This window comes from Urocitellus parryii, chromosome 8, assembly GCF_045843805.1.
Source record: "Urocitellus parryii isolate mUroPar1 chromosome 8, mUroPar1.hap1, whole genome shotgun sequence".
In the NCBI taxonomy this organism is placed as follows: domain Eukaryota; kingdom Metazoa; phylum Chordata; class Mammalia; order Rodentia; family Sciuridae; genus Urocitellus; species Urocitellus parryii.
This window is the reverse complement of record NC_135538.1, coordinates 153340330-153365202: the sequence shown is the minus strand read 5'-3', so window position 1 is coordinate 153365202 and position 24873 is coordinate 153340330. Positions and strand designations below refer to the sequence as shown.

Sequence of the window (24873 nt, the reverse complement as noted above, 5' to 3'; positions counted from 1 at the left end):
ATGTCTCCACAGACCCTCAAGCGCGTCCTTGCATAGCTGCAGAATAACCACACCCAGTGAGTTTCCAACGTGCCTTGCAAGCCCTGAAACGCCTGCCAGGAGGCCTCTGATCTCCTTCTGATTCAATTAAAAACTTTGCAATTCACACACTAACAATGGCTCCACACTTGCCTTGGCATAAATGGCTCCCACAGGCAGCCATCCCTTACCGTCAGTTTTCCCTCTTGTCCAGCCTTCATGTATACCTCTCCCAAGATCACCTCCTAAATGTTCCCAGCTTGAGCGGTTCTCAGCCTCCTCTGACACTGAGAGCTTTCTACATCCCTACATTCTGTCCTGTGGTGTTGCTATTTACACATCCTCTGTATCTTGACTGAACTACCTGCTCTTCAGGACAGATATCCAACCGATGTGATTCCTCTCTCCTTACAGTGTCCAGCCCTAAGTGCTGCAGTGGTCATTGTGCAATGCATAAGGAGAAAGCTAAGTGCAAGGTCATTTCCTTGACAGCATGACTCAGTTACTAGACCCAACTGACCCCAGAGACCAAGATGGAGATGGCAGCACAATCAGGCCACTGGAGTTCCAGAGTCCTTTGTCAGCTAACAGGAATCATAGGAGTTACCTAGAAGTAGTTAGCAGAGCTGTTTCCTTCTCTGCTTGGCAGAGGAGATCTTTGATGAGAACAAGTTCCAGAAGGCCCTGAGAACTGATTTTTATATTATCCTGATCATCTCTCAAATTCAGCAGACTCATGAATTGCCTGATGCTTTTGATTTGTACTTAGAAATGGATTCTGAGTTCAATAACCAATGAGTGAAAACAGTTTTGAATGGTCCCAGTCAGGACTGGGTTGCTCTTGGCAAGTAAAGAGGAGGGGGATGTGGGGGTATAAAAGCCTGCCAGTCACAGCTTTCATCTGAAGAAATGAGGCCTGGGGCTTGAGGCAGCTTGTGCCAGAAGCATCTGATGGAATCAGGCATCAACCCCTGCGGTAGGTGACCGGAGCCAAAGGAGACAATTCTGTCTTGAGCTGGAAGGTGGCCCCTTGACCATGAAGTCTCTGAGCAGGAAACCAAATCACACTGGGGTTGCTGCCCTGGATGCCGACACCCGGATCCAGTCATTCTTGGGAGGGATAACCACAGAAGGGTGACCTGCTACAGCTCTCCATGCCAGTACACCCTATGTATATCACATGGACCTGGTGTACATGCCAGTCCTGGAAGAACCATGACTCAGAGTGACCAGGGATCCTCTTTGAACTTCAATAAACTCATCTTTGAAAGCAGTCTGGGTAAATCTCTTCCTTCAAGTTGCCTCCTTCCAGGGAGTCCCCCCGGTTGAGGCCCAGACATCTGGACACATCTGGACATGCAGAAAAACCATTCCTACTTTACCCTATTCAGACCCCAGATTTCTGACTCAGAATCAATGAGCAGGATAAAATGGTTATACAAAGTGCTCCTTTTTAGGGCTACAACAATATATCTACTTTGTCTCAAGAGAATAAATGTCACAGAACACACAGTAGGAATGATAGCAAAGTTGGAAAAGTTGCACAAACTTTTTTTTCCTTGAAGCCTTCTCTCTGCACATCTGCCTCAGTTTTCTCTCCCTGCAGTCTACTTTCCTTCTCTTTCTGTATCACCATAGACAATGTCTTCCCACAGCTCCTCATGCCTGCTACATATGTAGCAGGTTACATGTTCACATGGAGATCCTCTGGTCTTGCCAGACTCAGATAAACACCCCAGATTCAGGCCATGTGCTAGGGCAGGAGAACCATGTGATATGAACAGGTATTGGGAAACAGGAGGGGCACTACTGCTATATGGATTGGGCAGAGGCATCCCTCACTATGGGGCTGGGGAAGGGCAGACCAGCCTTAGAAGGCATTTGCTACACTCTCAGAGGCAGAGCTGTATGAACTGGTGCTGTTGAGGCCACCTCATCCTCTTGGCCCATCTCAGTTCACCACGACCGGAAGCAGACATTTTTTCTGCAAGGATAGCAACTGCTGACCTCAGGTGCCTGCCTGTCCTCTGCCCAAAGCTTTCTCCAATGCTGGTGATGTTTTCTCTTTTTGCAGATACGCAGCTCAACCTAAAAGTGCAGCAAAATTAACAGCCCCAGGGGCAAACTTCAACCAATTCAAGTAAAGGAGGACAGGAAGTATGGATAAATATTCCAGGATCCCAATCCCTTAGAAAGATTCTGAGGTCTACCCCACAATTTCACATGGTTTCTCAGAAAGTCCCAGGGAAACTGAGTTCAGTTGAGCATATAGTAACTGACTTTTAAAGGAATCCTTCAAATTGTTTCTCACTTAATTGGCTTTCTCCTTTCTGTCAAACTTTATTTCTGCACTTGTGATTTCTGATCCATTCCCAAATAAAAATACACTACGTGACATCCACCCCCAGTAATGTCCTCTGACTGCAGAACTGTGAGGTGATGAAGTTGTGTCAGGTCTCCCAGCTTGTGGTAATGAATTTTGGCAGCAAGAGAAAACCAAGACAACAAGGTTGTGTGCATGTGATGCAATGAAGCAACTGAGGAGCCGGAGAGTAGGTGGGGTGTGTGGACCAGATGGTGAGACCTGCCAGAATGCAGACATATGAGAATACTGATGAATTTATTGAACAACTAGAACCCTAGGACCACAAGCCAGGCAGAGGGGACAGTGGTGAGCAGTAGCAGTGACGCTCAGAGCAGCTCCTCTTTGGCGCTCACTGGTTAGAAGAATGTTGGTCCCCCAGGGAGCCAGCATGCGTGGCCCCTTTCCTGGAGATGGACTCTACAGTTCAGAGAAAAACCCTTGAAACTCTTCTGGCTTCTCCTACCCTAATTTTTGTTTCGTGGACAATCTCTTAGCTGTGGTTCCCAGAGACCTCTAGTGTAGGGAGTTTAGTTCTCCATAACAGTTAACTCTCCATAACAGTTATTCTTCAAATTCCAGCTTTTTGGCTCCGTGATCATGCATAGCATTTCAGCGTGGGCCATCTATGCCTCATTATTAAGGGTGTGTCTCTCAGCCTTGTGTGATCCAGCTTGTACTATGAATTTATTTTCAGGGCCAAATCACCTAGCAGAGCCACCCAAAAAGTGCTGGGGAGAAACAAAGCAGTGTGTGGCCTCCACACCATAGTCAATGATCCTGATCTGGGATTTCCATGGAGAAGGACCTCAGGGTTGCACCTGGGCCCTTCCCATGGGGATAATCTGGCTGGAAGGGAGGAACAGGTGGGTGGTAGGGGACAGAAGCTGAGCACCTCTTATTGCACAACTTACTGCTTGAATTATCTGTGACTTAACTTTGCCTTGCCTCAACTTCAAATTGAGAATATTTCACAGGGTTGTTTGAAAATTAAGTGAGTGAGATCCGCCTAAGGCAGCTATCTCAGAGCAGGGGACCCGTCTCAGGTTCTCCATAACAGTTATTGTCCAAATTCCAGCTCTTTGTTCACGAGCCATGGTATCTTTGGAAAATCTATTCTCTTTTCTACATAAAATTTGCCTGACATCTGGACACATGTCAGTAAAGTGGCAATGATCTAGAGGAATTGTCTCACAGAACAGCTGAACAGAGGTCAGTAAAGTGCTTGGCGCAGCGCGTGCAGGTAGCTTTACAGCTGCAGTGGATTGCTATGGGGGAGGAGAGGGGCCCTGACCTCAGCCTGGGGCTCCTCCCTCCCGTTTGCTAAGCACGAGGTCCCTGGGGTCTCTGGGGGAAGGTCAGGTGCTAGGTCAGAAACAAGGGACCTCTCCGTTCCTTTCAGCACTGGGCAAATGGTCAGGGCAGTCGGCTCCAAAGTCAAAATTCTAAAAACAGGCCACAGAGGCCCAGAGAAGGTGGACTGAGGGAAGGTGTAGATGTGAGATCCATCCACTGCATTATAGAATGACACCTCCCCCATCTCATAGTCCAGGAAGACCCCCACCCTGCTGGGGGGCTCACAGAGGGTCAGCTTGGTCCTGGGTTCAGTGAGAGCCCGATAGTCATGCTCATCAGACAACCCCATGGCCCAGAACCCATTCTCAGGTGTCATTTTAACCCAACATTTCTTCTCCACTTTTTCCCCACACACCCCGACATGCCACTCTTTCCTGTCCCCCACTTCCACCTCCCAGTAGTGTCTCCCCGATGTGAAGTTCTCACAGCCAAGCACACAGTAATGCCAATCAAATCTCTCAGGGTTGTTTGGCAGGTCCTGTCGCTCCTTTGCCCGCTGCAGACTCCTCCTGTCCTCAGAAACAAGGAGGATGGGGTTTGCTGTGTCAGGATCCAGGACCACGTCCGCTGCAGAGAGTTGAAGGGTGTGTCTGAGGGGTCAGCCATTTTTCCTGGTCCTCAAGAGCCTCGGCGTTCAAGATCTGGGCCTTGAGGAGGTGTAAGTCTAGAATCCACCGTCCCTTGTCTGCCCTCAATGTCACTCTAGCTAACATCATGAGGAAAAGCCCCAGGGGACTTGGGTCCAGCAAAGTGAAGGTCAGATGGGAACTGAAGTTGCCCACCCAAGACTCTCCTACTTAAGTGGAATTTACTTCCTCAGATATCAAGAGTTAGAAAAGAAAAAGGGAATATAGTCCCTTAGGTTGTTGTCCTAGGAAAAACACAGTAACCTACTTACCAGCTTGGAAGAGAGCTGCCTTCCAATCTGGGGGAAAAAATAGAGATACAGATAAGGAAAAAGATCAATATTCCTATTAACCATCCTCATCAAATCTTTCCTCTCTCTCTTTCCTCAGAGTCTCTCCAACGTCCACCTTTCTCATCTACAGCTCTGATGGCTCAGAGGTAGCACTTTTTCCATTCCCAAGCTCTGCCAAGGGCTGGCATGTATGCCAGCAGGTGAGGGTTTTCATAGGCTCTGAAAGCAAAGGTAGTACTCCCACCAAAGATGAGCCTTTGGGTTAGATCCAGTTATAACCACAGGGAATATCAGTGGTAACAGCAGAATAAAGGCTTACATGCTCAGGGCACCCACCCCAGAATGTACAGTTTTAGGATCACTCACCAGCGTAGGTTGAAGACTTTGCCCCACCTGCAAAGGAAGAAAAGTGGAGATGTCTCCTGAGCTCTGCGTGGCTGAACTTTGGAATCTTGCACACTATCCACACACATCTAGACATGGTGACACCTCCACTTGGGTACAGGAGTACATACATACAAAGTGGGTGGACTGGACCACATCAGGAAAGGTTCTCACTGTGCCTGTGTCACGAAACGGAACCCCCACACTATGGACAGCCCTTAAACTCTCTGTGCCCAAAGAGTTCTGAGCATGGCAGGACGTTTTACCCATGGCCCATGAGTGGAGAAGGGGAGCAGTACTGTAAGGGCATCACTGGGACTGCGTGGTGAGGGTTCAGGCTGTCACCAGAGTGCTCCAGGAGAGGGGAGACTTCCAGGAATCAGGGTGCCACCGCTTTCCTCTGATTTGGGAATGGTTGGGTCTGAGGTGAGTGAGTTTTTATCATGGTTTATAATGAGTTTAAGGTCATCTGGAGTGTCCATGTGGGTTCAGACCAGATCTAGCAGGCGTAGAGCACACCCCTGGACCTCTGGAAGCATGTGATGACAAGGCTGTTGGCCCAGGCATGTGATTCCCAGCATCTAGGCTCTAAGGTTTGCAAGCAAGCAGCACTCAACTGCACGGTGGGCTGTCAGTAATCTGGGGGTTCCATCTGGTGACACAGGCACTGTGCGGACCTTTCCTGACATGTCCAGTCTGTCCACTTTGTACACATGTACTTTAGTGGAGGTATCACCATGTCTAGATATGTGTGGATCTGTGTGCCCAATTCACTTACCTTGATCTGTATTGTTTCCTGCCTTCTTCTGAAAAGAATTTTTAAAACTTAATACAATTTCAAGGACTCCTCTGTTTTGTTTTTTGTTTGCAGGGCTGGTGACTGTACCCCAGGCCTGGCATTTGCCCTACCCCTGAGCTGGATCCCCACCAGCCCTCAGGGACTAATTGTTTTTTAAATTTATTTTTTAGTTTTTTTAGGTGGATACAATATCTTTATTTCTTTATTTTTATGTGGTGCTGAGGTTGGAACCCAGTGCCTCACGCCTGCTAAGTGAGCACTCTACCACTGAGCCCCAACCTCAGCCGGCAGGGACTAATTTTTGAAAACAGTTAGAATAAACCTGTAAGAACTGGGCCACTGTAGCTGCTCTTGTCCATGCAAGACACTTTCCCTGCTTCTTTTCCCTGATTTTCTTATTTCTCAGGATCTTTCATTCTTTTCTTCCGAGCAGCCTATAGTTTGTGTCCATCAACTGGTGAGCTTCCTGGCACCCAGAAGGCAGCTCATACTCTTCATTCCCGTGCGTGTGCGTGTGTGTGTGTGTGTGTGTGTGTGTGTGTGTGACAGAGAGAGAGAGAGAGAGAGAGAGAGAGAGAGAGAGAGAGAGGTGGGGGAGCAGGCAGGTGTGTGTGTGTGGGGGGAGCAGGCGTGTGTGTGTGTGTGTGTGTGTGTGTGTGTGTGTGTCCTGGCTGCCCCTTCTGTCCCTCACCAGCCCTGCATAAAGAACCACCCTGGCCCCTGGGCAGGAGTTAAAGGCTGGAAAGTGTCCTAGCGAGGAACCAGTCTAAGATTCGAATTCACAGAAACCGTCAGAGGAGCCACTCACGAGCCAGGTACTGGATCCTTCTCCACTCTGCAATGGAAAGACAGGGGGTCACCGGGGGGCGTGAGGCAGGCGGGAATGGGGAGACGTGCCTGGATCTCGGGGTCGGAACTTACTGAGTTCATACTGCAGCTTCTCTGGAAAATGAGCAGAGAGATAACAACATTAGGGGTGAGGATTTTCTTTTCTTTTTTTTCCCCCGGAAAGCAAACATACATCGACCCGGGTCCCCGAGGTCCCCGAGGTCCCCGCGGTGCAGCCCGGGGCCGGGGAGGGGCGTGCACTCCCTCGCCGCCCACCTCTCGCGCTCCGCTCCTGCTCGGTTTCCTCCTGGGCCTTCTCTTTCTGCACCCGCTCCTGCTCTTTCTCCGCGGACAGAGCCTTGTTTACTTTCTGCTGTCGCCACAAGAAGAAGCCGGCCCCTGCGAGCAGCAGCAGCAGGATGGGCAGGGTCGCCCCCAAGGCGGAGGTCCAGGGCCGCGCGCTGGAGAAGAAGGGGCCTGCGAGCGAGGGCAGCGAGCAGTTGTCAGATGGTGGCAATGGAAGTGCTCGTGGACGCTGTTTCTCCTCCACACTGAAAGTAGGGCTCTCTACACCTGCATATACTACCTCTGCCGTCTGCGCCAAGATGAGCTCGGAGCTCCCCGGTTGGCACCGGGAACGCCTCTTCCTTCGCAGTGGGGCGCGCCCCCTCACGTGGATGTCGCCCACCAGCGACAGTCTGCGCTGTTTCTAACCGTGTGCAGTCGCAATGCTCTTAAGAAATAACCTAGGACATGCCGTCTCGGTGGGCAAACTGATCTGTAAGGTAACCTCCCAGAAGAGGAATTTGGGATCAATAAATGCGTAGTTGGATAGATATCACTAGGAAGCCCCAGTTGGAGGCAGTGCTGATGTACATACTTCAAGCACATCAAATATACAGCCAACAGAGAGCCACCTCCTCCCCTCATTCCTGCCACCTCCATTTTCTTTTCTTTTTTGGCCACTCTCATAAGTGGAAAAAGTTTCAATCTGTTTGTCTAGTGAATGAGATTATGGGTCCTTTTGAGTGCTATTTCCTTTCCCGATAACTAGTGGTTCATGTCTTTTGTTAATTTTTCTACTAGGTTGTCATGAATCTCCCTCTATTTTAAGTGAGATTTTCCTTTATGATGTGATAAGTTATATTGTATATGACATATATTTCTATTTTGTCGTTTGACTATGCTTAAGGATCTTATCTTTGTCACCCTCTATTCCCATTGCCTTGTCACTGTTTCTGAGAGGCAGGGGATGGTCAGTCAATGCAGATGGCATCAACAGCTTTCTGGGAGAGAGAAGCTCCCACCTAGCAAGGAGAAGGCTCTGGGTCCCTGCTCTGGACATTGAGTTCACTACAAAGACCCAAGTCAACAGCAGAGATCTCACAGGAGAGACTCAGGCAATCTCCGTCTTTCAGCAGCCACAGTGCAGTTTGAATCCCGGGGCTAAGCCATGTACTGACCTGCGATGGAAATCTTGGCTGACTTCTCCTGGCCGAGAAGGGAATTTCTGATGGTACAGGATACCCCGGGCCCAGAGCCACCCCTCAGGATCACTGAGGCTGCCACTGTGTATAGGCCTGCTCCATCTGCATCTGCAGGTGCTGCAGCAGCTGGGATGCGCTTCCCCGAGGCGTCTCTCCACTCTACTTGGGGCTGGGGGAACCAGCCGGTGGATGTGCACTCCAGATGGATCCCTCCATCCTTATGACCCTTCATTTCAATGTGAAGATCAGAACCCAGTGCTGTGGAGAGAGAAGCCCGAATAAACTCTTGGAGCCTCTTGCAGCTGGGAGGGTGTCAGTAGGGATCATTCACATCAGATAACAAGGCAAGGAGAGCTCCGTTCAGGAGCAGATCACAAAAACAGGTCCCTGAGGGGAAGACTACAGTGCCCAGGCCAGTAACTGTGGGACTGTTCCCCAGAGGGAGGAGCACAGGGGGCTTTCTTGAGACCTAAGGGAAGACAGTCATGCACTGAGGGGCTTCTTGAGAGGGGAGGGGCTTTGGCAAGGGAAAGCAACCCACTGAGGCGACTCCCAGGGAGGAGGCCCAGGAATAGACCTCTCCTCTCTCCCCCCTTGCTTCAGCTCCCCATTTTCCACACCCCACCAGAAGCCACAGGGCCAGGGACTGTTCTGTGGAAGAGAAAAGTGGCCTTGACCCAGGAACCTGAGGTCAGGGCGAGGCATTCTTTGAACACGGGCAATTTCACAGAACACTAACAAAAACCAAAGCACACCACAACTGTGTCTGGACATAAAAGCATGAACATTGTCCCAACCATAACAACCAGACACCGCAGCCTGCAGTGGAGACCCCTGCAGCTGGGAGGGTGATGGTATGGATCACTCCTTACCTGCACAAGTCAGCTCTACTCCCACCTTGGTCCTTTCTGTCCAGAGAAGATGTATTAAGATTCCCACCAGAAAATTAGCCTTCTTTCCATTTTCCTGACAGCCCATCCAGAGCAAAGGCCCGAGTGAGTGTGTAAACCCTGCCCCAGGCCCTGGATACAAGCTCAAATTCCATACTACGTTTTCCCTAGCACCCTCTTACCCAGGCACCCCACAGTTCCCCGTGATGTGTATTCTTAGCTGAAACAAAGGTTTGACTGCAGGTGTATTCCAGGGGTGGGGGTGGGGGGTCACTGGCTGAGAATAGTGACAAGTGAGCTTCCCAGGACCCATGGTAGTCTGACTTGGAGGGGCCGCAGTGCCATGCGGTACACGGTTAATCCAAACAACTGTACCAGCCATGGAAGAGAGGATTTCTTGCCCTTCCTGTCCCTGTCCCCATGTGTGAGGATGGTGTTAGGCCTGAGCCTAAGCAACTCCATTTTAAAAACTCCAGTTTGAAACCTGCAGTCTCACCAGGCACACCCACAGAGCCCTCCAATGTGGCCTCAAACAAGTCACTTCCCCTCACCCTGATAAACAGAGTGAAGCCCCTGGCAGGCTGATAGAGGGAAAAGGGAGAAGATCAGGGTGGGGACCACCAGACCAGATGTTTCTGTCCCCAGGGTAAATAATGTCACTGAGAAATCAGGTGGTAGCTTATAAGGATTGAAAGGGGGGTCAAAACCCCCTAAATTTAGTATAAATAATAGAGCTGATGAACGGGATTCAGCCAGCCGAAACAAGGATGCACTCGAGCAGGAGAGCCTGATGAGGACCTGACATCCCATCACTTGTCATCCTTCCTGATCCTCTGTGTGATCCTCACTGCTCTCAAACTCTACCCCCTCGTCTGGACCCTGGTGAGAGCCCCAGCTTCTCCCTATGACCCTTTCCTCAACAGGTCGTCCATTCCACACCAGGAAAGGCCTGCCTTGGTTCCGGACCTGGTCTCGGCGGTCTGAATGAGAGTGCACCTGCTGGACATAAAGCCTAAGGCTTAAGACTTGTGAACTTGGCATGCAGAGGGAATGCCTGTCATTAGCCTGACATGATTAAGTGTGTTTTGCAGTGCTTAGAATCAGTCTAGAATTGTTTGCCATGAAGTGGTCATGTCCATGGCAGTGCCCAGCATTAAGGATTGTCGTTTTCTTGGTTAAGAACCTATAGAGTGAAACTGTATTGAGTAATTTGAGTGAATAAAGCATTGAAAGGGACAGAAGCACGTGACATTCTTTATTTCTCCCCTCGACTGCATACGTTGCAATTTTGCCCCCTGGTGACAACATGTCACTAGTTAGAACCCTGGTGGCAAGCAGGAGGGAGCTCTGTGGCACAGGAGAAAGCCTTTCTGCAAGGAAACCTGGTCTTCTTGGGGCCTTGGGAGGATGGGCTGGATGCAGCAGAGCACTTTCTGGCTGACTTGGGGCAGAAGATCTGGCTGACTTGGGCAGGATCCCTGGCTGACTTGGGCAGGATCCCTGGCTGACTTGGAGCAGGATCCCTGGCTGACTTGGGCAGGATCCCTGGCTGACTTGGGGCAGGATCCCTGGCTGACTTGGGGCAGGAGACCTGGCTGACTTGGGGCAGGATCCCTGGCTGACTTGGGCAGGATCCCTGGCTGACTTGGGCAGGATCCCTGGCTGACTTGGGCAGGATCCCTGGCTGACTTGATCAGGATCCCTGGCTGACTTGGGCAGGATCCCTGGCTGACTTGAGCAGGAGCCCTGGCTGACTTGGGCAGGAGACTTGGCTGACTTGATCAGGATCCCTGGCTGACTTGGGCAGGATCCCTGGCTGACTTGGGCAGGATCCCTGGCTGACTTGGGCAGGATCCCTGGCTGACTTGGGGCAGGATCCCTGGCTGACTTGATCAGGATCCCTGGCTGACTTGGGCAGGATCCCTGGCTGACTTGAGCAGGATCCCTGGCTGACTTGAGCAGGATCCCTGGCTGACTTGGGGCAGGATCCCTGGCTGACTTGGGCAGGATCCCTGGCTGACTTGGGCAGGATCCCTGGCTGACTTGGGCAGGAGCCCTGGCTGACTTGGGGCAGGATCCCTGGCTGACTTGAGGCAGGAGCCCTGGCTGACTTGGGGCAGGATCCCTGGCTGACTTGGGCAGGATCCCTGGCTGACTTGGGCAGGATCCCTGGCTGACTTGGGGCAGGATCCCTGGCTGACTTGAGCAGGATCCCTGGCTGACTTGAGCAGGATCCCTGGCTGACTTGGGCAGGATCCCTGGCTGACTTGAGCAGGATCCCTGGCTGACTTGGGGCAGGATCCCTGGCTGACTTGATCAGGATCCCTGGCTGACTTGGGCAGGATCCCTGGCTGACTTGGGCAGGATCCCTGGCTGACTTGAGCAGGATCCCTGGCTGACTTGGGCAGGATCCCTGGCTGACTTGAGCAGGATCCCTGGCTGACTTGAGCAGGATCCCTGGCTGACTTGGGGCAGGATCCCTGGCTGACTTGATCAGGATCCCTGGCTGACTTGGGCAGGATCCCTGGCTGACTTGGGCAGGATCCCTGGCTGACTTGGGGCAGGATCCCTGGCTGACTTGATCAGGATCCCTGGCTGACTTGGGCAGGATCCCTGGCTGACTTGAGCAGGATCCCTGGCTGACTTGAGCAGGATCCCTGGCTGACTTGGGGCAGGATCCCTGGCTGACTTGGGCAGGATCCCTGGCTGACTTGGGCAGGATCCCTGGCTGACTTGAGCAGGATCCCTGGCTGACTTGGGGCAGGATCCCTGGCTGACTTGGGCAGGATCCCTGGCTGACTTGGGGCAGGAGCCCTGGCTGACTTGGGCAGGAGCCCTGGCTGACTTGGGCAGGAGCCCTGGCTGACTTGGGGCAGGATCCCTGGCTGACTTGGGCAGGATCCCTGGCTGACTTGGGCAGGATCCCTGGCTGACTTGGGCAGGATCCCTGGCTGACTTGAGCAGGATCCCTGGCTGACTTGGGCAGGAGACTTGGCTGACTTGATCAGGATCCCTGGCTGACTTGGGCAGGATCCCTGGCTGACTTGGGCAGGAGCCCTGGCTGACTTGGGCAGGAGCCCTGGCTGACTTGGGCAGGATCCCTGGCTGACTTGAGCAGGATCCCTGGCTGACTTGGGGCAGGATCCCTGGCTGACTTGGGCAGGATCCCTGGCTGACTTGGGCAGGATCCCTGGCTGACTTGGGCAGGATCCCTGGCTGACTTGGGCAGGAGCCCTGGCTGACTTGGGCAGGAGACTTGGCTGACTTGATCAGGATCCCTGGCTGACTTGGGCAGGATCCCTGGCTGACTTGGGCAGGAGCCCTGGCTGACTTGGGCAGGATCCCTGGCTGACTTGGGCAGGATCCCTGGCTGACTTGGGCAGGAGCCCTGGCTGACTTGGGCAGGAGCCCTGGCTGACTTGGGCAGGATCCCTGGCTGACTTGGGGCAGGATCCCTGGCTGACTTGAGCAGGAGCCCTGGCTGACTTGATCAGGATCCCTGGCTGACTTGGGCAGGATCCCTGGCTGACTTGGGCAGGAGCCCTGGCTGACTTGGGCAGGAGCCCTGGCTGACTTGGGCAGGATCCCTGGCTGACTTGGGGCAGGATCCCTGGCTGACTTGGGCAGGATCCCTGGCTGACTTGGGCAGGAGCCCTGGCTGACTTGGGGCAGGATCCCTGGCTGACTTGAGCAGGATCCCTGGCTGACTTGGGCAGGAGCCCTGGCTGACTTGGGGCAGGATCCCTGGCTGACTTGGGGCAGGATCCCTGGCTGACTTGAGCAGGATCCCTGGCTGACTTGGGCAGGATCCCTGGCTGACTTGGGCAGGATCCCTGGCTGACTTGGGGCAGGATCCCTGGCTGACTTGAGCAGGATCCCTGGCTGACTTGAGCAGGATCCCTGGCTGACTTGAGCAGGATCCCTGGCTGACTTGGGCAGGATCCCTGGCTGACTTGGGGCAGGATCCCTGGCTGACTTGAGCAGGATCCCTGGCTGACTTGGGCAGGATCCCTGGCTGACTTGGGCAGGATCCCTGGCTGACTTGGGCAGGATCCCTGGCTGACTTGGGCAGGATCCCTGGCTGACTTGGGCAGGATCCCTGGCTGACTTGAGCAGGATCCCTGGCTGACTTGAGCAGGATCCCTGGCTGACTTGGGGCAGGATCCCTGGCTGACTTGGGGCAGGATCCCTGGCTGACTTGAGCAGGATCCCTGGCTGACTTGGGGCAGGATCCCTGGCTGACTTGGGCAGGATCCCTGGCTGACTTGGGCAGGATCCCTGGCTGACTTGAGCAGGATCCCTGGCTGACTTGAGCAGGATCCCTGGCTGACTTGGGCAGGAGCCCTGGCTGACTTGGGCAGGATCCCTGGCTGACTTGGGCAGGATCCCTGGCTGACTTGGGCAGGATCCCTGGCTGACTTGGGCAGGATCCCTGGCTGACTTGGGCAGGATCCCTGGCTGACTTGAGCAGGAGCCCTGGCTGACTTGAGGCAGGAGCCCTGGCTGACTTGGGGCAGGATCCCTGGCTGACTTGAGCAGGATCCCTGGCTGACTTGAGGCAGGATCCCTGGCTGACTTGAGCAGGATCCCTGGCTGACTTAAGCAGGAGCCCTGGCTGACTTGGGGCAGGATCCCTGGCTGACTTGGGGCAGGATCCCTGGCTGACTTGGGCAGGATCCCTGGCTGACTTGGGCAGGATCCCTGGCTGACTTGAGCAGGATCCCTGGCTGACTTGAGCAGGATCCCTGGCTGACTTGGGCAGGATCCCTGGCTGACTTGAGGCAGGAGACCTGGCTGACTGACTTGGGCAGGATCCCTGGCTGACTTGAGCAGGAGCCCTGGCTGACTTGAGCAGGATCCCTGGCTGACTTGAGCAGGAGCCCTGGCTGACTTGGGGCAGGATCCCTGGCTGACTTGGGGCAGGATCCCTGGCTGACTTGGGCAGGATCCCTGGCTGACTTGAGCAGGATCCCTGGCTGACTTGAGCAGGATCCCTGGCTGACTTGGGCAGGATCCCTGGCTGACTTGAGGCAGGAGACCTGGCTGACTGACTTGGGCAGGATCCCTGGCTGACTTGAGCAGGAGCCCTGGCTGACTTGGGCAGGATCCCTGGCTGACTTGGGGCAGGATCCCTGGCTGACTTGGGCAGGATCCCTGGCTGACTTGGGGCAGGAGCCCTGGCTGACTTGAGCAGGATCCCTGGCTGACTTGGGCAGGATCCCTGGCTGACTTGGGCAGGATCCCTGGCTGACTTGGGCAGGATCCCTGGCTGACTTGGGCAGGATCCCTGGCTGACTTGAGCAGGATCCCTGGCTGACTTGGGCAGGATCCCTGGCTGACTTGGGCAGGATCCCTGGCTGACTTGGGCAGGATCCCTGGCTGACTTGGGCAGGATCCCTGGCTGACTTGGGGCAGGAGCCCTGGCTGACTTGAGCAGGATCCCTGGCTGACTTGGGTAGGATCCCTGGCTGACTTGGGCAGGATCCCTGGCTGACTTGAGCAGGATCCCTGGCTGACTTGGGCAGGATCCCTGGCTGACTTGAGGCAGGAGCCCTGGCTGACTTGGGCAGGAGCCCTGGCTGACTTGAGCAGGATCCCTGGCTGACTTGGGGCAGGATCCCTGGCTGACTTGGGCAGGATCCCTGGCTGACTTGGGCAGGATCCCTGGCTGACTTGGGCAGGATCCCTGGCTGACTTGGGCAGGATCCCTGGCTGACTTGAGCAGGATCCCTGGCTGACTTGGGCAGGATCCCTGGCTGACTTGAGCAGGATCCCTGGCTGACTTGGGCAGGATCCCTGGCTGACTTGGGCAGGATCCCTGGCTGACTTGAGCAGGATCCCTGGCTGACTTGGGCAGGATCCCTGGCTGACTTGAGCAGGATCCCTGGCTGACTTGAGCAGGATCCCTGGCTGACTTGAGCAGGATCCCTGGCTGACTTGGGCAGGATCCCTGGCTGACTTGGGCAGGATCCCTGGCTGACTTGGGCAGGAGCCCTGGCTGACTTGGGCAGGATCCCTGGCTGACTTGGGCAGGATCCCTGGCTGACTTGAGCAGGATCCCTGGCTGACTTGAGCAGGAGCCCTGGCTGACTTGAGGCAGGATCCCTGGCTGACTTGGGCAGGATCCCTGGCTGACTTGAGCAGGATCCCTGGCTGACTTGGGCAGGATCCCTGGCTGACTTGGGGCAGGATCCCTGGCTGACTTGAGCAGGATCCCTGGCTGACTTGAGCAGGATCCCTGGCTGACTTGGGGCAGGATCCCTGGCTGACTTGGGCAGGATCCCTGGCTGACTTGGGCAGGATCCCTGGCTGACTTGAGCAGGAGCCCTGGCTGACTTGAGCAGGAGCCCTGACTGACTTGGGCAGGATCCCTGGCTGACTTGGGGCAGGAGCCCTGGCTGACTTGGGCAGGAGCCCTGGCTGACTTGGGCAGGATCCCTGGCTGACTTGGGCAGGAGACCTGGCTGACTTGGGGCAGGAGCCCTGGCTGACTTGGGCAGGATCCCTGGCTGACTTGGGGCAGGATCCCTGGCTGACTTGGGGCAGGATCCCTGGCTGACTTGGGCAGGATCCCTGGCTGACTTGGGCAGGATCCCTGGCTGACTTGGGCAGGAGACCTGGCTGACTTGGGGCAGGAGACCTGGCTGACTTGGGCAGGATCCCTGGCTGACTTGGGCAGGAGCCCTGGCTGACTTGGGGCAGGATCCCTGGCTGACTTGGGCAGGATCCCTGGCTGACTTGGGCAGGATCCCTGGCTGACTTGGGGCAGGATCCCTGGCTGACTTGATCAGGATCCCTGGCTGACTTGAGCAGGAGCCCTGGCTGACTTGAGCAGGAGCCCTGGCTGACTTGAGGCAGGAGCCCTGGCTGACTTGGGGCAGGATCCCTGGCTGACTTGAGCAGGATCCCTGGCTGACTTGAGGCAGGATCCCTGGCTGACTTGAGCAGGATCCCTGGCTGACTTGAGCAGGAGCCCTGGCTGACTTGGGGCAGGATCCCTGGCTGACTTGGGGCAGGATCCCTGGCTGACTTGGGCAGGATCCCTGGCTGACTTGAGCAGGATCCCTGGCTGACTTGAGCAGGATCCCTGGCTGACTTGGGCAGGATCCCTGGCTGACTTGAGGCAGGAGACCTGGCTGACTGACTTGGGCAGGATCCCTGGCTGACTTGAGCAGGAGCCCTGGCTGACTTGGGCAGGATCCCTGGCTGACTTGGGGCAGGATCCCTGGCTGACTTGGGCAGGATCCCTGGCTGACTTGGGGCAGGAGCCCTGGCTGACTTGAGCAGGATCCCTGGCTGACTTGGGCAGGATCCCTGGCTGACTTGAGCAGGATCCCTGGCTGACTTGGGGCAGGAGCCCTGGCTGACTTGGGGCAGGAGCCCTGGCTGACTTGAGCAGGATCCCTGGCTGACTTGGGGCAGGAGCCCTGGCTGACTTGGGCAGGATCCCTGGCTGACTTGAGCAGGATCCCTGGCTGACTTGGGGCAGGAGACCTGGCTGACTTGGGCAGGAGACCTGGCTGACTTGAGGCAGGAGCCCTGGCTGACTTGAGCAGGAGCCCTGGCTGACTTGGGCAGGAGACCTGGCTGACTTGAGGCAGGAGCCCTGGCTGACTTGGGGCAGGATCCCTGGCTGACTTGAGCAGGATCCCTGGCTGACTTGGGGCAGGAGCCTTGCCTGGCTGACTGGAGCAGGAGCCCTGGCCGACTTGAGCAGGGACACTGCCTCTGTCCCCAGGCCCCGGAGGAGCAACCCCAGCACAGGACTTGGAAGCTCACCTGCCACCTTCAGCTCCACTATGGCTTTCTCATAGAAGTTGCCATCCTGGAAATAGCACAGGTACTTTCCATTGTCAGAGGCTCTGACTCTGTGTATTCGGAGCGCAGCCTTCCCTGCAGCGAGGCCGTCTCTCAGAATGGAGGTTCTGCCTCGGTACTCGGCTATCTGTCTGTCTTGCACTTGCTTTCCGTCTGCGTACACGAACACCACCTGCCTCAGGCTGGACCTCACCCACCTCAGCTCCATGGTCTCTGCGCTCATCGCTGGGGACAGGTGACAGGGCAGATCAGCATCTTCACCCACCACAGCCACGACGGGCCCAGAGGGTCCTATCACAGCAAACTGAGCTGGTCAGCAAAAGAAGGAAACTCCATCAGAGGGTATCAGAGTGGGGGCCACCGCAGCACCAGTGCTGCTCAGGCAGGGAAGGCAGGGGTGAAGGTCCAGCAGCGGGACAGTCCTCACTGAGGCGTTGTCTCTTAATAGCTGTGAATCTTCAATATGGGATGGAACTTCCAGGTCTGAGAAGGAGTCAGAAGTTCTAAGTGGCATTAATGGGCAACTGTTAGCTTCAGACACACAGAGAGAGCATCTGTCATTCCTTACCTGCCCAAGGAGTGGGCCACTGGACCAAGACAAGGCAGGTGAGGCAGAGCACGGGGAGGGCTGGGGAACGCCATGTATCCATCTGGGCTGCATGTCAAGAGATGGCAGATGCAGGGGCGGAAACCATGGCCTGGAGAAGATACAGGATTCTTGTTGAACCTGCACTTACCCAGAGCTAACTCCAACCTTGAGACCCAATTTCCTCCTCTGCTAAAAGTGCCTGCCCTGGAGTCTCTTAACCTTTCAGTTCCAACTTAGAAAATCACCAGCGTGTATATGTTAAATGTACGCGCTACCCATCAGGAAAACATGCTGAGTCTCGTGGCTTCCCCTGCTACAGTCAGGCCCACCTCCATGTCATGCTCTGATTAAGGCAGGCCCTCCTCGCCAGCCTCCCTGCTTCCACTGGTGCCCACTGTGGGTTTGCCACTGAATAGGCCTTGATTCTGCTTGCTCTCCCAGCTGCCCTATGAAGAGCCCCAGAGAGCCACTCAGTTCCACTTTGATCACACCACATAGGAATGAGGACATAGGTCTAGCACCCTCTGTCTCCCTCTCTCCTGGAGCTGAGACAGCAGGGAGTCCTGGAAAAATGGCTTGAGGCTGTGCCCAGCTTGCAGCACATGCCCTAGAACCCAACCCATGGCCAGCACCAAGGTCAAATTTCAGCTCAGAAGACCTAACCCTGGGGAGGCTCTGGAGTCCTTCCAGGGCTGGACCACTGCCTATAATCCCTATCCACTGATCCGGAGAGCTAGGCACAGGAGCAGGGCTCGACGTGCTTTCACCCAGTCATTTCACAAATATGTGCCAGGCACCCAGTATGTGCCAAGCCCCCTACGTCTACTGTCAGGGACCAAAAAAGAGATAGACAAGTGTGGGGGGCAGCACATCCCTGATATCTCTGCTGGCCCTCCTCTCCCACCAGGCCTGAAGGCTCCATCTGCTGAGATTTGGAAGAGGTTTGAGTGTACCCTCCCCTCCAGGGTTCGTACGTTGAAAGTTCATTTCCATTATGAGGAAGTAAGCTATGGACATTTAGTCTGATTACAGTGTTTAGAAGGTGGAGCCTTCGGGGAATGATTAGGATTAGATGATGTCACCAGGGTGGAGCCCCCATGATGGAATCCAGTTGGCTTTAAGAAGAGGGAGAGAGAAGGTGCCACTCTTGCCATGTGATGCCCTGCACCACCTTGGGAGTCTTCCAGCAAGAAAGCCTCATCAGAACCTTCAGGGCTGTGAGCTAGATAAACTTTTCTTTACAAAGTATCCTGGCTCAGCTATTTTGTTATACTCATGAAAAAGACCAATGCACCCTCAGATAAAACACAAGCATTCCACACATCTTCTGTTCCCCAAAACAACTCTGTGTTGCAAGAGAGGTTAGGATAATTTTTTTTTTTTTTTTAGTCCCTGAGCTAAAGATTCTCTGCAGTCCTCAGAGTTTTCTTTCTTTCATTTTTGTAAGAACATTTATTGTTTGTTTGTTTGTTTTTTATTATAATCAATTTTGAAAATAATTTCTAATGGTAATCATGTAACCATGTACTTTGTTAGTGGGAACATAAATATTTTGGGCAGCATATTGGCCATATAGAGCAAGGACATCAAAATGTTGTATACTTTCATGCCAAAATTTCACTTACAAAAATTACTCTTAAAGAAAAGATTAGGTATTAAACAGAAACATGTGTTTTTTTTGTTGTAAATACCAGATATTGAAGCTGATCAGGGGCACTCAACCACTGAGCCACATCCCCAGCCCTATGTTGTATTTTTAATTTATAGACAGGGTCTCATTGAGTTGCTTAGTGCCTCGCTTTTGCTGAGGCTGGTTTTGAACTCACAATCCTCCTTACAGGTGTGCACCACTGCACCCAGCCTCCAAATTTATGTTTAAGGCAGTCAAAAAGTAAAATATATCTACAATAGCAAAATGTGGATACAATTTAAATATCACAAAAAATTAATTATGTATGACTTATCAAAGTGCGTTCTATGGGGGCTGGGGCTGTGGCTCAGTGGTAGAGCACTTGCCCAGCACATGTGAGGCACTGGATTTGATCCTCAGCACCACATAAAAGATAAACAAATAAAGGTATTGTGTCCGTTTATAACTAAAAATATTTTTTAAAAGTGCATTTTATGTATGTATAACTAATTAAAACAAGTTTAAAAATATTTAAAGTATTGCAAATAAATTAAGGGCTAAGTAAACAACGGCACGTTTATACAATGCAATAGCTTGCAGCCCATCGCAAAATACACTTTAGGTTTTGGAGGAATTAAGAATGAAAAGAAAAATAGACACTTCTCACAGTAGATACCAAATAAGGTGTAATGTATGAATCTAATGTTAAAACCATAAGTAAAACTCTTCATCAAAAACACGATTCCTGATGCCTGAATGCAAATCTCTTGGACGGTTGCATCATGAATTGTTGATCCACTTCCCAGTCCTGTCTGGATGTTGATTACAACTTTTTATACTATGATCAGTTCTATAGTGAACCCCTTTATAAATAAATCTGCGAGGCCTACCTCTTTATCTAAGAGATTCTAAAGAATCCTACCTAAGGGGACACCTCTGATTTGAGGCCTTGAGGGCCTCGCCCAGTTTCTGAGGCTGGCTTTGAACTTGAGATCCTCCTGTCTCAGACTCCTCCTGGGATTAGGCGCGCCCTGCGGCGCCCAGCCTCTCACACCTTCTTAGGAAGGTGCACCTGAGTCTCCTCATGCAGTCGCCCCCTGCCCTCTCCCAGCCCCGGCCTCCGCAGGTCCTGGGCCGACACCGTGGCCTCTGGCCGCGCAGCTGCTGGGTCCGGTCTCTGTGGACTCCTCTGTAGGCCTCCGGCATTTCAGCCCCCGCTCCTTCCTGGCTCCCCTCCACCACCCCACCTACCTCTTGGCTCTCGGGCTGAAAACCACAGCCTCCAGAGTCCGCAATGCGCCGTCCTTTCCGCAGGCGAAGAAAGCAGAGAGGAAGGAGCCGGGTGTCTGCGCCCCGGGAGGACTCGGTTTGGGTTGGCTCTGCCGTGGTGCTTGTCATCTGTTGCTGGGCGGCGGCCTCGGGCGGAGGTTGGAATTCAAACCGAAACTCTGCAGGCTGCTCCCTGCCAAGGCACCCCGCAGCGGGACTCCCACGTGCGGTCCGCTCGGTTACCTCCGTGCGCCCTGCGTGGGATTAGTGCTCCATCCCTCCAGATCCACCGGGATGCCTTTTCTATCGTAGCGACATATCAGCAGGACCGAGTGGGAACCCAGATTTGTCGGTGTGTAAAGGGAGAGAAATGAATGTCACCTGAAACCTTGCTGTGCTAGGTCCCCTCCGCTGGCTTACAGAGGGAGCCTGGAGGAGATGGCCTTAACTGCAGAGCCCCAGGGAGTCTGAATGCAGGGAAAGCCAGACTCCTTTTACCCGTCAAAGCGCCTCCGACATCCACAGCTAGGCGCTGTCACTAGGAAATGCAGTTTGCTGGCTCCCAGAGACGAGCCGCCGGTGACCTGGTGACCTCTGGCCGAGCTTGACATTTTCAGGAAATCCTTATCTGGGTGCTTCCCAGCGGCAGGTCCTGGTTCGTGCCGACCTGGATTTTCATGTGCATTTGTTTCCCACTCTAGCAGCACATTGCTTATTGGCTGAGGTTAGGCTCTAGACAGGCCCCCGAAAATATTGTGGAGCAGGCAGGTCCTACCTAGGGCCTCTCTAGACACTTCCTTTGGGTTGCAAGACAGTGATCCAAGTCCTCAGCCATCAGATCTGCCCTGGGCTGAAGGAATGTGCTCATCACAGCAGTTTGAATTTGGATTCCGGGGCTGAGATGACAGGCTGCTTGTGCAATACCCCTTCCATCCTTTTTTCTTAGACTCGATTTTCTTGGTTACTGCAGTATGTCCTATCCTCTTGCAGACAGGGGATACCAACAGAGTATGGAGCCAGTGGTGTGTAGGTGGAAATAGTCGGGTTGCGCTTCAACCAGAGAGTCTTTTAGGAAAGAAAGGCTGGAACAGCTGGGAGATCTTTATACTCTCCTGACTGCCTTTTCCCTTTCTTCTTCCCTCAGCCTGGAATATGGACTTTAATGCTAGTGGTGCAGCATCCATCTTGCAACCATGAGGAAAACTTAAGGATGGAAGCCACACGCTGAGACCACAGAATGAAGATAGAAGCAGGCTGGGGCATCTCTGAGCTGCCGGAGCAGCCCTGGACTGCAACTCTTTGAATGAGCCCTTGTTTTGTGTAAGTCACTAGTAGTTCCTGTCTTTGTTATCAGCAGAAAAACACAATTCTTCCCTCCCCAGTTTTTCCCCTGCAATAGTGTATCATACATATAGCAAAGTACAAAGAATTTTCAGTGAATACCATAGAGCTTCTACCTACGTTTACAATCAACGTTTTACTGAACTTGCTTATGTTATTGTAATTCATCCCTCTCAATCATCGCCATCTGTCCTTCAATCCTTATTTACTTATTTAAAAATTCACAGTCTATCAGGACCTTCCTGCTTGAAGGCGTATCAGTAGGAGTGACACAACCCTCTCCTGCCTGGCGCATTCAAGTTACTTTGACACAGAAGCAGCCTGCATTCTGAGTTCAGATAAGCACTCTGGACACCAAAGCTCATATCTCTGAACCTTACTGCTTCAGAGAAATGACTCTGAGTCCACTTCTTGCCCAGTAGTTTACACAGGGCCCTGGGGATAAGGTGCTAGGAGATAAGTGGATGTGAAATGAGGCAGCAGAAATCTTCATTAGTTCAATCATTGAAGCATCTACCGTGTAATAGACCCCGGGCACTGAAGTTCAGGATTGGTGAGGAGAGGTGAGACAATGGAGTGGTTCAGAGCACAGCCTGAAGCCAGGTTGCTGTGTGACCTTAGGCCGGTTACTTAACCTCCCAATGCCTTAGTGTGCCTAGCTGTCAAACAGGGATAACAGTAGTACCTGACTTTCTGGGTTGCTGTCACGAGAATGAAATGAGGTGACATTGGCGATTTTCTTACAGCGGTGCCTTACACAGAGTGAGTGATCAGAATTGCTAAGCGCAATGTGGACTTGGTCCTTCTCAGGGTCGAGAGCTTGGGGTTTTTCCTTGAGGGGAGCGAGATGCTGAAGGAACTCAAGACCTCAGTGTGGGCTTCTACTACAGACTTTGGAAGAGGAGCCTAACAGAGACCAAAAGTATGTGGATCCTACAGACAGTGCTGCCTGTGGGAAATGGATGGGTTTGTACACACATTGAACAGCAGTTCAAGTCCCTTTTGTCCAACAATCGCTCAGTCAAGAATTACCCTAATGAAAATGAAATCTGGGGCTGGGATGTGGCTCAAGCGGTAGCGCGCTCGCCTGGCATGCGTGCGGCCCGGGTTCGATCCTCAGCACCACATACCAACAAAGATGTTGTGTCCGCCGAGAACTAAAAAATAAATATTAAAAATTCTCTCTCTCTCTCTCCTCTCTCACTCTCTCTTTAAAAAAAAAAAAGAAAATGAAATCTGGAAATTTATTCTGTGGAAGTGATTAGAACAATGTACAATGATTTAGGTTCAAGGATGTTTATAGCAGCATTATTGGTAAGAAGTAACAAAGAAAATCATCTTGGTCATATCGGTGTTAAAGTAAAAGAAGCGCATCATGGAATGATATAGATGGAGCAAGGTCCAACTTTTCAGGAGAAAAAGTGTTAAGTTACAAAATGTGTTCTCAACTGTTGTCGACACAGATTTTTCTAAAGCAGGAAGTGACTATGAGAGGAGAAGTGAGGAATCTGCACACTGGAAGTCAATCCTTCAAAAATCTGGGGTGACACATGATGGCTCATGCTTGAAATCGCTGGGCAGAGGACGTACCAGCTTCTCGGGGTGAAGTGAGGGAGCGGGATGGATGGACAGCAGGCGTAGCCCAGCCCCCACCTGGAGGAGTGACTCTGCTCCGTGAGCTTAATTTAGTCTCTCCCTAGGTTTTCTGTGGGTCAAAATGCTTGTATGAAAAGACTGAGAAAGAGTCAGCCCCACCCAGAGCCCACTGCCCGTGGCTCTTGTTAGAAACAGGCCCTGCCTGGGCTTCCGCCCTTCTGTCTCTTCTGGCCCTCCAGCCCGTCTTCCTCAGCAGCTCCGGATGGGCTTCCCCTGTGTCCCTGTCTGGCTTCCGGGTGGGAGGGCAGCGGCTGATGGGCCTTCCCGACAACAGCGTCATTCCTTGGCCCTCAGCCCCACTCAGCCCTGGAACAGCATGCCCACCCCAGAGCTCACCCAGTGGCCCTGTTAGGCCAGACTCCTGGGACCCCAATAGACCTCCAGGAGCCGAGTCCAATGCAATCACACAAGAGTCTTTATTGCAAGCTGGAGCCTGGACTCACAACTGTTCCCGATGCAGCCGTCCCAGGGAGTGAGTCCCGGTCCTTTGTTCAGTGAGATTTTATAGGTTTTGGGGGAATACTCTATGCGTCACTACATCACACAGCAAATCATTCCACTCAGTGGGAAAATCAAACAACAATTCTTAACATGGATTAGCACATTCACTGGCGGAACAAGTTGGGTAGGGGAGATTAGTTAGTACAAGAGGGGGTTCCTTTGAACTGATTGGTTTAGGCCACGAGGGGTGTACATGCTGAACTCCATGGTTTCCCAACATGTTATCAACCACCATAAACTACTGGGGGGTCATCTGGCATCCCAGGTATCTCCCTGTCTCATGCTGATTGGTGGTTGCTAGGGGGTTGCTATGGATCCTCACCTAGCCTGAGTCAGGGACACCTGGTCCAGCAGACCTCTCCTGTTATTTGCAGACAAACAACTCAGCAGGTGGGTATGTGCCTGGGAGTGCTCTGTGGGTTTTTTCCCAAGGACCACGGTCACGCCCCCTTCCTTAGGACAGCCTTGAGGTAGAAGCTGCTGTTATTCATTTATTTTTCAAAAAATAGTCACATCAGTTTCTCAGCCCCACTCCGGGGGACAGGAGAGGAGGGGCGCGTGTGCAGGAAGGTCCCAGCAGGGCTGCCCAGGGCCCTGTGAAGCTCAGGGCAGAGCTGTCGGGGGAGTCAGCTGAGAGGGGCCAGGTGCCCGGAGCCTCAGTGACAGAGGGTCAGAGGGCAGGGGTGATAGAACCGGAGGCTGAAGTAGGGCTGCAGGGAGCTGGAGAAGGCGGCCTGGGGGAAGGGTAATGTGGGACCCACCTCCCCGTTATAGAAGGAGACACTCCCAGACTCGTGGTCCAGGAAGATCCCCACCCGGGTAGGGGGGCAGTTCAGGGGGATGGGGGCATGGGACGGCAGGAGAGGGCCTGATGCTTACTGGCACACCGTCCCAGGGCCCGGAATCCGCTTAAGGTGACTCTTGGATTCCCCACGCCTTTCCACAACTTTCCTCACAAACTCCAAGCCCCCAGAAAGTCCGGTCCTCCACCTCACTTCCCAGTATTGTCTCCCTGAAGAGAAGCAC

General features: G+C 53.3%; 1 protein-coding gene across 2 annotated transcripts; it reads right to left on the bottom strand.

Annotated features, from left to right (window-relative positions):
- Positions 1 to 2619: 2619 nt before the first annotated feature.
- On the bottom strand, positions 2620 to 20592 carry LOC113195985 (butyrophilin subfamily 3 member A1-like). Of its 2 annotated transcripts, XM_077801754.1 has the most exons (11): positions 20332 to 20592; positions 17430 to 17559; positions 16823 to 17170; positions 9026 to 9061; positions 8130 to 8411; positions 6943 to 7143; positions 6760 to 6780; positions 6647 to 6673; positions 5022 to 5048; positions 4635 to 4661; positions 2620 to 4303 (listed from the first exon to the last, which is right to left on the bottom strand). In XM_077801754.1, the coding sequence occupies exons 2-11, from the start codon at positions 17509 to 17511 to the stop codon at positions 3630 to 3632; spliced, it is 1725 nt and encodes a 574-aa protein (XP_077657880.1). In that variant the 5' UTR covers positions 17512 to 17559; positions 20332 to 20592; the 3' UTR covers positions 2620 to 3629. The 2 variants fall into 2 exon arrangements, with proteins under 2 accessions (XP_077657880.1, XP_077657881.1); XM_077801755.1 differs by lacking the exon at positions 9026 to 9061 and having other exon boundaries at positions 20332 to 20591.
- Positions 20593 to 24873: the final 4281 nt, after the last annotated feature.

What these genes read in the sequence shown, in the direction of transcription:
- LOC113195985 (XM_077801754.1), bottom strand. Translation starts at nt 17,511, where the DNA reads ATGGATACATGGCGTTCCCCAGCCCTCCCCGTGCTCTGCCTCACCTGC. An exon ending in GAAGCTGCAGTATGAACTCA is followed by an intron (nt 6,674 to 6,759) that starts GTAAGTTCCGAC and finishes TTTCCATTGCAG; the next exon opens with AGTGGAGAAGGATCCAGTAC. An exon ending in AAAGTCTTCAACCTACGCTG is followed by an intron (nt 4,662 to 5,021) that starts GTGAGTGATCCT and finishes TTTTTCCCCCAG; the next exon opens with ATTGGAAGGCAGCTCTCTTC.